The 18,127-nt window shown below is 36.4% G+C and overlaps 1 protein-coding gene across 1 annotated transcript in view; it reads left to right on the top strand.

The window, feature by feature from the left end:
- Nucleotides 1–18,127, top strand: part of LOC146986801 (arf-GAP with GTPase, ANK repeat and PH domain-containing protein 1-like) — a 46,834-nt gene that overhangs the window by 11,585 nt on the left and 17,122 nt on the right. The window contains exons 3-12 of the mRNA XM_085775677.1: nt 9,496–9,554; nt 9,664–9,751; nt 10,579–10,664; nt 10,778–10,919; nt 11,019–11,153; nt 11,971–12,092; nt 12,747–12,911; nt 14,513–14,596; nt 14,900–15,004; nt 16,330–16,474. Of these exons, the coding sequence (XP_085631803.1) occupies nt 9,496–9,554; nt 9,664–9,751; nt 10,579–10,664; nt 10,778–10,919; nt 11,019–11,153; nt 11,971–12,092; nt 12,747–12,911; nt 14,513–14,596; nt 14,900–15,004; nt 16,330–16,474 (1,131 nt within the window). The remainder of the gene's footprint in view (nt 1–9,495; nt 9,555–9,663; nt 9,752–10,578; nt 10,665–10,777; nt 10,920–11,018; nt 11,154–11,970; nt 12,093–12,746; nt 12,912–14,512; nt 14,597–14,899; nt 15,005–16,329; nt 16,475–18,127) is intronic.

The raw sequence follows: 18,127 nt of genomic DNA, 5'->3' as shown, positions 1-18,127 counted from the left end.
AATATTTTGAAAAGTATGAATGATATGAAAAAGTTGAATACATCCCATGATCTCCTGAAGAAGCCGCACGTTTTGATATATGAATTGTTTGAATAGTAGAAAGTATGAAGAAGTAGTTAAGGGCCAAAAAAGGGAAGAAGTAAGAATAACTAGAAAATGCATTTCCTGAAGGAAATACGGGTGAATGCTGAAAGCTGTAAACTGAATGAGCTGAATAAATTGTTGAAACTATGCTGAATTAAGTTAAGAAACTGCTGAAGAAATCTTGAAGAGATGAAACAATATATGAAGAGTATGAAATGGTTTGAAATTACTTGAATTGTTGAAGATCAGTATGAAGAAATTGAAAGTCTGAAGTCTACTCAGATTTACTTAAAACTGACAGTTTGAAAACATTTTTGAACCATTACTAATGTAGATTAAACAATATCTGAATAGTAAAAGTAGAAGATGAAAGATGAAGGATGTATGAAATGGGTGCTAATTACTTGAATTAGTGAAGAATAGTATGAATGAATTGAAAGGTTAAAGTGCACAATTTATTTGAAACAGTTTGAAAACATTTTTTGAACCATTACTAGTATAGATGAAACAATATCTGAAGTGTAAAAGTAGAATAGTTACAATCCGTTAAAGGGCAGAATAACTAAAAATAACTACAACATATCTGAAGGGTAAAAGTTAAACATGTTAATAAAAAGTTTGAGAAAAATGTAGAAATCCGGCAAATTTATAGTTTAATAGTTGAATGGTTGAAATCTGAAATAGGTGAGAAAATATTAAAAAGTAAAACTTATAAGAAGGATGTCGAATTTGTATGAAATGTTTGGAAAATTACTTGAATTTTTGAAGATTAGTATGAAAAAATTAACATTTAAGTCATTTAAGGGGAAATGTAAAAATCCATGGCTTTGTAATAGGTAATAGGTGATTTCAACTTGAATTGTTGAAGATTAGTATGAATAAATTGAAAGGCTGAAGTCTACTCGTATATAAAACTGACAGCTTGAAAACATTGTTGAACCATTACTAATATAGATGAAACAATATCGTAAGAATAAAAGTATAAGATTGAAGATGGAGGATGTATGAAATGGGTGGAAATTACTTGAATTGTTGAAGAATAGTATGAATGTATTGAAAAGCTTGAGTCTACTCAAATAAGTTTAACTGACAGCTTGGAAACATTTTTGAACTCTTACTAATATAGATTAAACAATATCTCAAGTAGAAACGTATAACATGACAGCAGGAGGCTGAATCACATGACATGGTGGAAAAATACCTGAACTGATTTAGATAATAGAAAGAAAAGAAAAAATGTGTCAAAGGTCTACAACCAGTAAAAATGTTGAAATGAAAGAGGAACATGTTGGAAAATCCTGCGTTATTAAATGTAACAGTTGAAGAGTCTGTTGAAGAAATGGGGTAGAAACAAGGAAACAAGGAATGAAGTAAAAAGAAAGAGAAAGGGAGTAGAAAGAAAGAAAGAGACTGAATGATGTGGAATGGATGCAAATGCCAGAATTGTTTAAGATACGTGTAAAAAAAGAGTGTGAAGATATACATTCATAAATGAAAAATGTGAAAGTCCTTAAATGGTTGAGAAATGGTCTGAATTGTTGGAATTAATGAGAAAAAGTTCAAGTCCTTCAAAGTAAAGGGTTAAAGAGGAAAGTCAGGACATGAAGAAGCTCCAAATCCTGAAATCTCCATTACAAGAATAAACTGAAATGTATGTAAGAGAAATAAATTATTAGAGATGTTTAAAAATTCCCCTCAAAGATATGAACTCATTTAGAGGCTGATTATGAGCTGTAAGCCAGTGTGTCTCTGTGGTTGTGTGTCTCTCTGTCTGTGTGTGTGTGTGTGTGTGTGTGTGTGTGTGTGTCTCTCTCTCTCTGTCTGCACCACACAGAGCAGAGCAGTGAGATTTGAGCTCTGTGCAGCTCCGAACAACAGCCTCTGAAAAGAGAACCGTACCTCTTACCAGAATGTGGTCATGACTATCGGGGCAAGGAGACCTTCCTGAGCGAGCCAATGTGCATTAAATGTTTGTAGGGCAAAAACTTTTCTCACCGTCGCAAGAAATATAAGGAGGTCATTTCTGCTTTTCTCAGAAAATCTGCTCCTACTTTACAATGTGAGTCAATGAGAGGAAGAGAGGAAACTGGCTGCACTTAGAGGCTCCCAGTTTAAATTCTGTTAGCCTCTCTGCGTTTTCGAGCACACTGTGAGACACAGCACAAGTTTGTCTACCAAAGTGGGGGAAAATGATGTGTCTAGAAAGAAATTTGTGGCCGTGGTGACAGGATAGAGAGCAAAGTGTCAGAGGATTTTTTGAACCTCTGTCACTCTAGCTGATGTCATCACCACTCTACCTCTGAACATTCCGTGCCATTGACTTGCATGTTAAATTTGAATTTTGTCAAAAAATGATCATGAACAGTTGAAGTGTACTGATCAATAATGGTAGAAGATATGAAAAAGTTGAATATACCGTGAATACTTGAAAGTTTTGTGAACATTTTAAAAGTTGAATGAGGTCTGTAGGTGAAAGTATGTTGAAGCAGTTGAAGTTCAAAGAAGGAGAGGATTTGAACAGTTTGAAGACCGATTCAATGTATTCCTATGGGGAAAAATTTTTCAATAAAGTTTGAATATTTTGAAAAGTATGAATGATATGAAAAAGTTGAATACATCCAATGATCTCCTGAAGAAGCCGCACGTTTTGATATATGAATTGTTTGAATAGTAGAAAGTATGAAGAAGTAGTTAAGGGCCAAAAAAGGGAAGAAGTAAGAATAACTAGAAAATGCATTTCCTGAAGGAAATACGGGTGAATGCTGGAAGCTGGAAGCTGAATGAGCTGAATAAATTGTTGAAACTATGCTGAATTAAGTTAAGAAACTGCTGAAGAAATCTTGAAGAGATGAAACAATATATGAAGAGTATGAAATGGTTTGAAATTACTTGAATTGTTGAAGATCAGTATGAAGAAATTGAAAGTCTGAAGTCTACTCAGATTTACTTAAAACTGACAGTTTGAAAACATTTTTGAACCATTACTAATGTAGATTAAACAATATCTGAATAGTAAAAGTAGAAGATGAAAGATGGAGGATGTATGAAATGGGTGGTAATTACTTGAATTAATGAAGAATAGTCTGAATGAATTGAAAAGCTTGAGTCTACTCAAAGAAGTTTAAAACTGGTGGCTTGAAAACATTGTTGAACCATTACTAATTTATGAAAGAATATCTGAGGAATAAAAGTAAAATAACATAGAAGTTGTTACAATCCTTTAAAGGGAAGGATAAGTTAGAATAACTACATCATATCTGAAGGCTAAAAGTCGAGCATGTAAGAGTAGAAGGGTTGAAATCTGAAATACGTGAGAAAAGATTAAAAAGTAAAACTTATAAGAAGGACGTTGAATTTGTATGAAATGTTTGGAAAATTGCTTGAATTTTTGAAGATTGGTGTGAAAAAATTTACATTTCAGTCTACTCAAATGAATAAATATATTAACAGCTTGAAAGCATTTGTTGAACAAATATAAATAAAGATGAAGCAATACCTGAAGAGTATAACTTGTAAGCAGGAGGCTGAATGATATGGAATGGATGCATTTGTTGTTATTTAAAACAGTTAGAAAATTTTTTTTTGAACCATTACTAATATAGATGAAACAATATCTGAAGTGTAAAAGTAGAATAATATAGAAGTAGTTACAATCAGGGCAGAATAACTAAAAATAACTACAACATATCTGAAGGGTAAAAGTTAAACATGTTAATAAAAAGTTTGAGGAAAATGTAGAAATCCTGCATCTTTATAGTTTAACAGTTGAATGGTTGAAATCTGAAATAGGTGAGAAAAAAATTAAAAAGAAGAACTTATAAGAAGGATGTTGGAAAATTGCTTGAATTTTTGAAGATTGGTGTGGAAAAAATAGGTCTACTCAAATGAATAAATATATTAAGAGCTTGAAGGTATTTGTTGAACAAATATGTATAAAAATGAAGCAATACCTGAAGTGTATAACTTGTAAGCAAGAGACTGAATGATAGGGAATGGATGCAAATCCCAGAATTGTTTAGGTGTAAAAAATAGTGTGAAAATATAAATTTATAAATGAAAAATATGAAACTCCTTACATGGTTGAGAAATGGCCTGAATTGTTGGAATTAATGAGAAAAAAGTCCAAGTCCTTCAAAGTAAAATGTAAGGATTGAAGGTGGAAAAGTCTAAAGTCAGGACATGAAGAAGCTCCAAATCCTGAAATATCCATTATGAGAACTGGGGTATATATAGAAATGGGGTAGAAACAAGGAAACAAGGAATGAAGTAAAAAGAAAGAGAAAGGGAGTAGAAAGAAAGAAAGAAAGAAAGAGACTGAATGATGCCAGAATTGTTTTAAGATACGTTTAAAAAAAGAGTGTGAAGATATACATTCATAAATGAAAAATGTGAAAGTCCTTAAATGATTGAGAAATGGTCTGAATTGTTGGAATTAATGAGAAAAAGTTCAAGTCCTTCAAAGTAAAGCGTTAAAGAGGAAAGTCAGGACATGAAGAAGCTCCAAATCCTGAAATCTCCATTACAAGAGAACTGAAATGTATGTAAGAGAAATAAATTATTAGAGATGTTTAAAAATTCCCCTCAAAGATATGAACTCATTTAGAGGCTGATTATGAGCTGTAAGCCAGTGTGTCTCTGTGTTTGTGTGTCTCTCTGTCTGTGTGTGTGTGTGTGTGTGTGTGTGTGTGTGTGTGTGTGTGTGTGTGTGTGTGTGTGTGTGTGTGTGTGTGTGTGTCTCTCTCTCTGTCTGCACCACACAGAGCAGAGCAGTGAGATTTTGAGCTCTGTGCAGCTCCGAACAACAGCCTCTGAAAAGAGAACCGTACCTCTTACCAGAATGTGGTCATGACTATCGGGGCAAGGAGACCTTCCTGAGCGAGCCAATGTGCATTAAATGTTTGTAGGACAAAAACTTTTCTCACAGTCGCAGGAAAGATAAGGAGGTCATTTCTGCTTTTCTCAGAAAATCTGCTCCTACTTTACAATGGGAGTCAATGAGAGGAAGAGAGGGAACTGGCTGCACTTAGAGGCTCCCAGTTTAAATTCTGTTAGCCTCTCTGCGTTTTCGAGCACACTGTGAGACACAGGACAAGTTTGTCTACCAAAGTGGGGGAAAATTATGTGTCCAGAGTGAAATTTGTGGCCGTGGTGACAGGTTAGAGAGCAAAGTGTCAGAGGATTTTTTGAACCTCTGTCACTCTAGCTGATGTCATCACCACTCTTGCTCTGAAAATTCCGTGCCATTGACTTGCATGTTAAATTTGAATTTTGTCAAAAAATTATCATGAACAGTTGAAGGGTACTGATCAATAATGGTAGAAGATATGAAAAAGTTGAATGTACCGTGAATACTTGAAAGTTTTGTGAATGTTTTAAAAGTTGAATGAAGTCTGTAGGTGAAAGTATGTTGAAGCAGTTGAAGTTCAAAGAAGGAGAAGATTTTAAGAGTTTGAAGACAGTTTCAATGTATTCCTATGGGAAAAATTTTTCAATAAAGTTTGAATATTTTGAAAAGTATGAATGATAATGAAAAAGTTGAATGGATCCAATGATCTCCTGAAGAAGCTGCACGTTTTGATATATGAATTGTTTGAATAGTAGAAAGTATGAAGAAGTAGTTAAAGACCGAAAAACGGAAGAAGTGTACAGAATAATAATAATAATAATAAAGATTTGAATAACAATAGTGTGAATGCTTTCAGCATTCACCCTAATAATAATATTAATAATAATAAAGATTTGAATAACAATAGTGTGAATGCTTTCAGCATTCACCCTAATAATAATATTAATAATAATAATAAAGATTTGAATAACAATAGTGTGAATGCTTTCAGCATTCACCCTAATGACACTCATTCTTTTCAAAGCCGTCGTAATGTAGCAGCTTCCAGGAGAACTTTAGGGCTGAATATATAAGACACATAATAATACTTTATATCTATCACCACAAAATTAAATGACGACTGAGTTATGGGAGCGATAAAAAATAATAAAAGATGTAGCCGCAAGCAGTAACTCATGGCTTCTTCTAACCCGCTTTTTTGTGCTCAAATAATAACTTGTTGGAACAAGTAAAACGACTTATTTTCGTTAACGACTGTGTTATTAGTCGCTTCTGGTTTTCATATTGTTCATATTGTGAGAAAATGAACCTCAGCTGTGTTTGCAGTTCATCAGTAATCAGAGTTATGACAGCTGAAAGACAATAGAGCCGTTTTCAAAGATTCGTTTTTCACTGCAACATGTGTTCAAGAGGAAAAATGGTACAAATCTGCGCCGTTAACTTCATCTACTTTTGCAAAATTTCAAAATAAAAGCCTTCTAAAATCCTTTAGGCCACTGGAAGGCGATATGGAAAAGTATATTTTGAGATTTGTTATAGTGCAACGTTTTGTTTTGTGATGGGCTCATTTATTTATGGTCCAATAATAATGAGGCACAGACAGTTTATTATCAATCAGACAAAAAGGTTTGCATCTAAAAAATGTGCATTTACGACAAATTTGGTGAGATTCTGTCCATCCAGTTTGAAACTGTATGAAAACTGCATTTTCAGGCCTTAATCACAGCAGCACCAAGTTTGTATGTTAGTCTTTTATTCCCAACTAGGGAAATATATAATGATAACAGGAATAATAATGACAACAGTCGCTGTAGCGCTGTAAAAAATTCCACCCTAAGACTGCTAAAGAGACTCAATAAATCAGCCCCGACTGGGAGACGATCATTACGGTCACAGTTAACCAGTGGAGCGGATATGTTTGGGTTTTAATCTCAATAATCTCACAACTATTTATCACAGTGACACTTGGAACATAATGTGAGCGTTTAATATTAGCACAGAGTCGCCGTGTAGCTGCTGCCAAGTCGACGCTTCTTATCAGATAGAAACAAAGGCAGAAAACCAACACAAGCAAAACTCGCTTTGAATTTTAAACATTCGGTATATATTGATATTGATATTTTAAAAGGATGTAAAAATTGAATTATGGAGGAATGTGAATTGACTTGAAATTCTACTCACGCTTTTGTTCTCTGTCTGTCTTTAATAAATACTTAGATTTGATTAAATTCTGGTGCAGGTCACAGACTTTTATAAGAAAACAGGAAATGAAATTTCTTCGTTTTTATTTGTTGTTTATGTCCTGTCTGATACAAAATAAAGCTTCACATAAACTAAAAACACCAAATATCGAAGCAATGAAACACTTGGTTTCAGATTCTCCCTTTAAAACCAATATTTTTGTATATTCATTATTCGCTTTTCCCTTTTTAATGGAATATTTTGAGAAATTTTGACATTTTTTACAGGACTCGACATAAGACTTTTTATTGATCCCACTTAAGATAAGATAACATAACGTAAGAGGCCTTTATTGTCACTGCATTTAAAATACAGTGAAACTGCAACTGCAGTGCTCATCACAGTGGTATTCTAGCATACACACAATCATTGCACATTATAAAAACAGGAAACCCATAAAACAGAAAAACACTCTTCAACATAAAAACAAAGAACGAGGTAGAAGACAAGGACACAAACACGAACGTGGCAGGTTACATGGGGTGAAGTGCTTGTGAGTGGTGATAATGGAGTTGCAGAATTACTGTGTATTTGTGATGGGACATTCACAAAAACAAGGTGGAAAATATAAAAAAGAGACAAATTCTGAGTTTTGTAGCCTACAAATTATTAAGAGTTTCATACTAGAAGTAGATGATATGTAGGTGCTTTAATGAGCATTGAAACATCTTTATTTCAGGTTGTTTGACTTGTTTTTGACGCAGTTCAGGTTTCATCCTCTCAGTGTCTTCTGTCTTTTTCTTTTCAGTCGACACAGACTTCTATAAAATTCATGAAATGAGAGGAGAAACTGTTCTGGGAATGAGACGAATTATCTCACCACAGCCGCCTGAGTTCTTCCTTTTCTCTCTCTCAGTAGCCTATTCAAGCCTGAATAAAATAATAAATGACTTGTTAGGGCTTTTCTGCCAGATAACCAAAAAAGAGAGAAAAAAAAGTGGCATGCCTAATAATGTTAGAGTAAACTAAAGATATCTGGCATGCTCGCTAACTGGTGTAGACATGCATATTTGTACACTTGATTGAATTTTCTGGGAGCTGCAGCCTCTGTTGGAGGCCTGGACCCCCCTGCCTCGTCTGACTGAGCTGTTTAAATACAGATATTAAACTACAACTACAGGCCACAGCGACTTTATAATGAGCTCTATTTGTTCACCAACTCTGACTTTGTTGCTGTGAACTTTATTGATTTAAAGAATTTAAAGGTAAACAGCTGTCTTGTTGAGCTTGTCTTAGCACAAAGGCTGAAAGCAGGCGGTGTTAGCTCAGTTAGCTTGTTTTACATGCAAACACAAGATGTTGTGGGTTTTTAAAGCTCGTATTTTATATATTTGAAGGTTTTTCTTGATCAGTAACCTCCAAACACTGAATCCCAGCAGTGTTTTTTTTTTGCACATTTTGGTGACTCATAGTCAGATGTGTTTGTTTTGTTTGTAGCCGCAGTGTGAAAAGACGCCATTTTTGAATTTGTTCAAATGTGTATTTTTTTGGGTTTTTAATGGACGATAACCACCTCTGTTTCCTGTTTGTACCATTTCAGAACTCCTAAATCACACACTTATTGAAGACTTCTTGGAAAATATCAGATACGAAGGTTAAAGAAAGTGAATTTATTTGGTTAGCCTAGCCTAGCTTAGCCTAGCTAGATGCTATTTTTGAATTTGTTTAAATGCTATTTCTTTGGTTTTTAATGGACGATAATCACCTCTGTTTCCTGTTTGTACCATTTTAAACCTCCTAAATCACACACTTTTTGAAGACTTCTTGAAGAAGGTTAAAGAAAGTGAATTTATTTGGGGAATGGTTATCCTAGCCTAGCGTAGATGCCATTTTTGAATTTGTTCAAATGTGTATTTTTGTTTTTTGTTTTTTAATGGACAATAACCACCTCTGTTTTCTGTTTGTAGATTTCAGTCCTCCTAAATCACACACTTCTTAAAGACTTCTTGATAAATGTCAGATAAGGTGAAAGAAAGTGAATTTATTTGGGCAATGGTTAACCTAGCCTAGCCTAGAGGGGACACTGTTAGCCCCTAAATTAGCGTTTTTCTAAGTGCATAATAACCCATGGAACAATTATAAGAACATAATAATATAACAAATAATTTAATATTAATTTATAATACATCCATGATATAACCTAACCTACACCAGCTCTAATCTTCTCTGTAGTTTATAATAAACTACAGATAAACTACAGAGAAGATTAGAGTTGGTGTATATTCTCTATATTAAATGCAATCTTTGTGATTCTGATCTTATTTCTTTAAAACTTTTTTTTATTAATGAATCCTCCACCTGTGTATTTTTGTGTGTTTCTCCAGCTCCGTGCACCAGCAGTCAAGAGTGGCCCATGAGCCAAACTGTGCAGGAGCTTCACCTGGTACGTACAAGGACACAGTTTTTTTGTTTCTTTCTTTGTTTTTTTCTTATAAACCACTGAGGTTGGATTTTTTTTTTACCATATGAACAATTTTCCTTTTCCTCTGAAGGGTGTTCTGGGAGGTTTGTGCAGCGGGAAGTCTGCTCTGGTCCACAGACACATGACGGGAAGTTACCTGCCGCTGGAAAACGCAGAAGGTTGGATTCATCATATCATTTACATGAATTACAAATGTGACTGTAAACTTGTTTCGCTTTGTCATGCACCGCTGCAATTAATAACATTAAAGGGACCTAAAATTGAAATTTCAATCATTATCTACTCACCCTCATGTCGACTAAGGGCTGGGAGAAGTTTCAGAGTCCTCCGTGGCTTCTCTGAGTTACAGGGGGTCTCGGCGTAGCAGTGCATGTCCATATAACGGTTGCAAATGGATACCAACTGTCTTCGTAACAAAAAGACACACCAAAAAACATCCAAATACCTCCATGCTGCTCGTATGTAATGTCCGTCTTGTATTGAAGCCCCGAAATGCGAAATTGTCCCGAAAAAATTAAATAAGTCTATATTTCAAGCTTGTTTGTAGCGGAAGCTCCTCTTCCCGGTTCGTCAAATTTGGACGAACCAGGGTCTGTTCTCCAGCTTTGAGAACCTTCCGCTACAAAACAAGCTTGAAATATAGACTTATTTAATTTTTTTCGGGGCTTCAATACAAGTCGGACATTACATACGAGCAGCATGGAGGTATTTGGATGTTTTTTGGTGTGTCTTTTTGTTACGAAAACAGTTGGTATCCATTTGCAACCGTCATATGGACATGCACTGCTACGCCGAGACCCCCTGTAACTCAGAGAAGCCACGGAGGACTCTGAAACTTCTCCCAGCCCTTAGTCCACATGAGGGTGAGTAGATAATGAGTGAAATTTCAGTTTTGGGTGAACTATCCCTTTAATTCTGGATGATCATACAGTATGTTATTAGTTTCACAGCTGAAAGCGTCTCATGGCTCTTGTTTTATTTGCAGGACGTCAGTATATTAAAGACGTCCAGGTTGACGGACAGAGCCACCTGTTGGTAATCAGAGAGGAGACTGAGCTCCCAGGTGCTCAGGTGGGTTTACAGCTTTAATACCAGGGATAAAGGAACAACTAATTACACTTTGCATGAATTAGTCTTTACTCTACTGCCATTTCTCTGTTCTCCTCTCCTCTCTTCTCCTATAGTTTGCAGGTTGGGTGGATGCCGTTATCTTGGTCTTCAGCCTGGAGAACGAATCCAGCTTCCAGGAAGTTTACAAAATCTACCACCAGCTTGCCGTCTTCAGACCTGTCACCGAGATCCCCTTTGTAGTGGTTGGCACTCAGGGTGAGACTCTCAAGCGCCACATGTGCTTTGGCTCAGGTGTTGTTCACACAGAGCGAGGTGACAACTCACCGGCGCCGTATCTGTTTGTTCCCTCTCCAGATAAGATCAGCAGCACCAACCCCAGAGTGATAGATGACGCCAGGGCTCGGCAGCTGTGCTCCGACGTGCGGCGCTGCACATACTACGAAACCTGTGCAACCTACGGACTCAACGTGAACAGAGTCTTCACTGACGGTATGTGCTGCTGCATAACAACAACCACAGATATGAAGGATGTGCACCTTTTCTTTTCTTTGGTGAAAAATATGAAAAAGAGACACATTTCTCTACAGTTTTGTACAAATTATCAAGAGTTGCTTGAGTAAAGTGTAGCTATAGTTGGTAAAAAAAAAAATACAGAAAGGTAATATTAGACAATATTTAATGTTTTAATGAGCATGAAAGCATTACTTTTTTAAACTATTAAAGGGATAGTTCAACATTTTGGCAGATTGGCCCATTGCCATAATCCCTATAGTGTTAGCAGTAGGTTCGTTACCTTTAATTGTCGGTGCAAGCTATTTTTAGAACGGCAGAGCAGAGCCGTGAGCTGCTCAGAGCTACGCTACCGAGGATTTCTTGGTTTCCGTCATCAAACTCATCAAATACACAATCCAACAACTCCAAAACGCTCTGGTGGACAAGTTGTGACCTGCACATTCACCACGCTATGAGATAATAACAGAACGTTACCAGACAGAGTTGTTTTAGAGGGAAATTCAGAGACTGCTTGATGAAAAACTGCCCCTGACGGGAACGCGCATCAGCGATTTTGCATGAATTTACCTCTAAAACAACTCCAATTTGCCAAAATGTTGAACTATCCCTTTAAAACATCTTTATTTCATGTTGTGTGACTTGTTTCTGACACAGTTCAGGTTTCATCCTCTCAGCTTCTGTCTTCTGTCTTTTTCTTTTCAGTCAACACTGACTTCTATAAAATTCATGAAATGAGGGCGAAACTGTATAAAATATGTGTTTTTCTGATGTTGTTGTTGTTTTTGTGCCGCAGCTGCTCAGAAGATCATGGCAGCCAAGAAACAAGCAGCTCTACTGGCGTCTTGTAAATCTCTCCCAAACTCACCCAGTCACTCCGGAGGATCCACCCCGGTGTCGGGTGTCTTTCCAGGACAGGTAAAACACTTCAACACCTTCTCTTTCTCACTGAAAACAAGCACAAGGAAAAACCAAGATGGGTTCAAAACTACTTTACATCTTCAAATATTTGGGCGACCATAAATGAAGAGCGTTTTGTGAACAAGTGGATCTGTCTGAGTGATATTTAGTCCTAACTTTTGCAGTAAGATGTGTTTTTAAATATCTTGTTTCCTTTAGAGTGAATATGTGAGATGGATAACTTTAGGATTGAGAGTCATATTTGAAAGTATTTTTTGTATAAAACTGAATATTTTCCAGTACTTCCAGATTGTTTCTTATAGAAATATGACAGATTTATTTTGATTATTGTGCAGCTGAGAAATTGAATTTCCTTCAGGATAAATAAAGTATCTATCTATCTATCTATCTATCTATCTATCTATCTATCTATCTATCTATCTATCTATCTATCTATCTATCTATCTATCTATCTATCTATCTGTTTTTTGCTGAGAGGAACATTTCTCTTCTGTCTGAACCCTGTTACCTCGATAAGACGAGGACTGCAGGTTGAACACTGCTCCGGTGCTTCACTGGTGCTAATCAGGACCCTAATGCAGAAGGAAAGAAAGAAAATAAAAGGTTGCATCTTGCACATTAAACTCAGTTATCTCGCTCCTCTCTGTTCAGGCCAGTAACGGCGGTCAGAGCAGCGACTACTCCTCGTCCCTTCCCTCCACGCCCGTCATCAGTCATAAGGAGATCGGCAGCAGGACGACCAGAGGGGACAAGCAGGACAGCGCCACGCCGGGGTCGGTCCGCAGCGCCACCCGCAGGCGGACCTCTCGATTTGCTGTACGTATTGATCGAGTTTTTGTTTTTTATTTTTAGAGACCCAAACTTCAGATGTACAGTAGCTTTTTATTCCCTTCACATTTCACCAAAAACTGACCCTAAATATGTGATAATGTCTAGAAATAGCCAAGAAATAACAGTCAATTTCATAGTAATGTCATGTTTTTCATAAAGGCAAAAGATTACACATGCTTTTTATGGTTTGAATTTTTTAGGAAAGGCCAGAATTTTTCTCCACTAAATTGGGTTGTTGCAATAGACCGATATTTCTAGGCTATTTCTACGCAATTGATTGTTATTCCTTGGCGATATTTTTAGGCTATTTCTAGACATTATAACACAATAAGTTGTTATTTCTTGGCTATTTCTTGACATTATCACATAATTAACGGCCTGTAAATTAAAGGTTTACCAAAAAAGCTTGTCATATCCACAGTTGGTGTCCATGAACTAGGACCAGGTGGTTTAACCGCTCAGTGTAAAAAGCAGCAGCAGCAGAGACGTACTGCGATGTGGATTTAGCTCTGCTGTCGTAGAAACTCCTTTATTTGTCAAAACAACACAGATTATCTGATAAGAAATGGTGGGCGAAGAGGCCGGTCACATGGCGTTAGTCTGTAGAAATTCACTTTCTCTTTTGAAAGCGAAACCATAGATCAAGCAGGACGGTTTTTGCAACAAAAAAAAAGAACCAAAAAAAGAAATTCATATCGAAGACATGCCCATAACTTTGTTTGGGATCTGGCTGCTGTGAAACTTTGGTCCTTCATCTTAAATATTCAACATTACACTTTGATCAGTGGTTGAACAGATGATGTGAAGTCAGAAGCTGTTGGTGTTTTCAGATTTTTATCGGTGATGTTTTTGATCAGTCTGTTGCCGCTGGATTAATCTGACTCTGCGTTTAGAGGAGTTTTATAACAGGCAACAAACTGTGAACTCAACTTGAACTGTTTAACTCGTTCAAAGCCATTTTTTCACAGTCGATTAAAACCAAAACAAAGAGCTGAAAGATCCTAAAACAAGTGACGCTTGTTAGATGACTAGTAAACTCTGCTTTCATTGTAAATGTATCAATTTCTTAATTATTTGATTGATGTAAATGGGCCTTTTATAAGACAGTAGGCTATAGCTTTTATCAAATGCACAGTTATTCATGGGGAAAGATTCTGCACTTTGAGTTATACTTGATATACACAGTAAATATATATACACCAAGTCTTTTAATTGGCTTATATATAGAGATAAGAAACTTAACTGAACATACATACTGTAATATAAGCGTATTAATAAACTAATTTTGATTTTGTAATCAACCACAAACAGACAAATTACAGACAAAGTTAAAAGTGGTGCAAGGAGGGTCCAAAAAAAGTATTCAAAAAAGTATGTAATAAAAAAAATCATGGGTTTTATTATGTATAATATGGGATCATTTGCATAAAACTTGAATATTAGTGGCGTCCAACATCTCCATGCATCTTCAGAAAGGTTTCCATATAGCATGACATTTCTGCACACATCCTCTGGTAGAATAACAAATCTTCTTCACATTCGGATGTTTTGAACGAATCTGATGCAGCCGTTGCGTTTGTGTCCAGGGTCGGAGAGGCAGCGACTCCAACAGAAGAAGTGCCGACTATAAAGGAGATCTGGGCAGCGGGCGCTCCATCCCCATCAAACAGGTAGGAGCCGGTCGGTCACGGATCTCACATTTACACTTGACACAGAATCAGATATGATGAATGAATCTAACGACCGTCAGAATCAAAAAAAAAAAAAACGTGTGCAGGGAGTTTCATCATCGTGAAGTTTCGCCCTGATGATGAACATCCGGTGGGAGTTGAGTTGTTGGCAGCCAGAACTCTTCATCACGCTGCACAGATATATATATATATATATATATATATATATATATATATATAATATAATATAATGTTAGATGAACTCATGAGACTCAGAGATAATTTCCTCTCCTCCGTTATCAGGGCTTCCTGTTGAAGCGCAGCGGGAGTTCGCTCAACAAAGAGTGGAAGAAGAAGTACGTCACTCTGTCCAACGACGGCATCCTGTCCTACCACTCCAGTGTCAACGTGAGTTACTTACTAACTAAAAAGTAATCGGTCTGTTTATTATTATTATGATACTTAATTCCAAACAATCACCTTTTTGGAGCCTTTCCCATGCTCAAACACTCATGAAACTCTGCACAAAAGTTTCATATTTCAAGTTGTTGGACATGGACGGGAATAATTGGCTCAACAGCGCCCCCTTGAAATTTTATTTTGCTAAGAATGAATAGAGTGACGTTGGCGTAGGCGGATGAAAATTGGTGCACGTATGTATCACACCCAGATGTACAAAAAAGTCAATAAGACCTATACCCTAAAAGCAACAGGAAGTCGGCCATTTTTATTTCCATTTTCACTTTAGCTGACGATGTGGTGATTTCCACACCCTGTATGTGACCCAACTCATCCAACTGAGTTACAACGTTATAAAAGTAACTCACTACCAGGAAAAGCAACTATTGCATTTTTTTTTTTCAAATAAAATGCCCACACTGCAAAAACTCAAAAACTTACCAAGAATATTTGTCTTATTTCTAGTCAAAACAAATCTAATTATACTTAAAATAAGACTCATCACATAAAGTAGCTTGTTTTTAGACACTTTTTACTTATTTCAAGCCTATTTTTACTTGAAATAAGTAGAACAATCTGATAATGGAGCAAGTTTTTCTTTCTTATTACAAGCACAAAAAACTTCCTTTCACTGGCAGATTTTGATTGATGAGTCTTATTTTAAGTCTTATTTAAAGTGGAAAGAGATTAATTTTGACTAAAATTGAGACATTTTGACAAGAAATAAGACAAATATTCTTGGAAAGATTTTGAGTTTTTGCAGTGCAAATAGTCATTTTTACATGGACCCCCTCATGACACTTTTAAATTCAACTGTATGTAATGAAACTCAACACTGAATATGTTAAATGAATGAAACTGACACTTAATAGAACAAATCATTATTATTAACATTGTGCACTTATCTCCACTACACTGCATTGTTGTGTGGGACAATGCTACAGACACTTATCAACTTAAGTTTTATAGATATGATACTTTAATCAGCCGTTGTTGTTGTTGTTGTTATATATGTCTATAGATCCACTAATAACTTGCATCTATGTGGACGTGCGCATTTTATTGTCAGAAACGGTCACGGCGTTACAACAGGAGAAAGAGTAACGTTTTTGATTACTCGTTACTGAAGAAAGTAGCGCCGTTAGTAACGCCGTTTATTTATAAGGCTGTTATTCTCATCACCGGTCCCCCAGAGCTTTCTAATCTGCAGAGAGTGGGCGGCTGCATGTGACAGCTGGTGTCTGACGGTTCATGGCAGCTGTTTGCTTTGGCAGGACTACATGCTCAACACGCCGGGGAAGGAGATGGACCTGCTGCGTGTGACCGTCAAGGTGCCGGGGAAGCGGCCGCCGCGAGCCGCGCCTCCGCTCGGCCTCAACGGGCGAGTCAAAGACCCTGGACCCGAGGGACTGAGCCCAGGTGAGGGGGCAGACAGCGTTTCTATCTGAACTCCTTGAGACGATGAGGGGAAATTTTTTTTTTTGATTTTTTAGATTTTTTTTTTTTTTTAGATAGATGCAATAGATAGATAGATAGATAGATAGATAGATAGATAGATAAATACTTTATTAATCCCGAAGGAAATTCATCTGTCAGCTGCTCCAAACATTCTGAAAGAAAGTGCTTAGCTAATGCAGACAGATGTAGCAATAATATAAAAGAGTAAAATAAAGTATAAAATAAAATATACCTATACATATATACACATATACAAACTATCACCTATATATATGCATATATATATATGTACACACATAAATACACACACACACTCTCATATAAAAGAAATACAATTCATAAAATTTCAGCTAGTGCAGATGTTTAATCTGGACATTAAAGGAATAGTTCACCAAAAAATGAAATTCAGTCATTAGTGACTCACCCTCATGCTGATGAATACTCCAGAGTAGTTTTTTATTCCTCAAAGTGCATCTGGAGACCCGGGAGGCCGGTTCCTAGTCCAACGAAATCCTTATATGAGAGTCAATAGCGCCCAACACAAAAACGTCCATAAAACTACACAACAACCATTTAATATTCCTCCACACTGCTCGTCCACTGCAATCCAAGTGTCTTGAAGGGAGATAGTCCAGAGGCAAATTCAATCCAGGACTGTTTAGGCTGTAAACATGTCCTAAATGAGGTTGTTTCCAGTAAACTCTTGGATTGCAGTGGACGAGCAGTGTGGTGGAATATTAAATGGTTCTTGTGTAGTTTTATGGACGTTTTTGTGTCGGGTGCTATTGACTCTCCCGGGTCTCCAGATGCACTTTGAGGAATAAAAAACTACTCCGGAGTATTCATCAGCATGAGGGTGAGCCACTAATGACTGAATTTCATTTTTTGGTGAACTATTCCTTTAAGCATCAAAGTTAAACTATTTTCCAACACCACAGATTTGATTTTGGAAGTTTGATCATGACAAATCTGACACAAGCTCTCCATGTCTATAAAGGAGTCAATAAACAACTAATAAACAACATGATAGCCTTTATAATAAATATGCAAATTATCATATCAACATTTATAGAAAAGGACAAAGACTGGACCAAAAACAAAACACAACATAGTGAGAAAGAGGACCAGAAAAGGAATCAGGAATAGTATCAAATTAAAACTTCACTTGCACAATATGATTCTATGCTTCTTGCCTGTGCAGCCATGGAGAAGCTGTAATTAAATGTATTTCATATTTCACCTGACTGTGGTGTTTAACAGCGTCGTGCACAGTGAGAAAGAAATCTGCACGACGGCTCTTTTCTTTGTGAAGCTGCAGGTGAAACAGAACTCGATGACCCTGAGCTGCTGAAGTTAAAAGAAAAGAAAAGAAAAGAAGAAGAAAAAAATAAAGTAGAGTTTGGGACTCAGAGTCCTGGTCCCTGGATTTTAAGACTTCTGAACCAGAGAGAGAGAGAAAAGTTGCAAGAGAATGCAAAACAAAACCTCTGCAAAAACAGCACCATCAGGGATTTTACAAGTTTTGTGCGAGTCTTGTGTTTTTCTTTGGTGATGGATTTGTTTAAAATCTCAGAAACACTGATTTATATTTAAAGGGATAGTTCACCCAAAATT

This window comes from Trachurus japonicus, chromosome 5 (genome assembly GCF_045865225.1).
Source record: "Trachurus japonicus isolate A0001 chromosome 5, Traja_1.0".
NCBI classification, from domain to species: domain Eukaryota; kingdom Metazoa; phylum Chordata; class Actinopteri; order Carangiformes; family Carangidae; genus Trachurus; species Trachurus japonicus.
The sequence above is the reverse complement of the archived record's forward strand: the minus strand, read 5'-3'. Positions and strand labels throughout refer to the sequence as shown.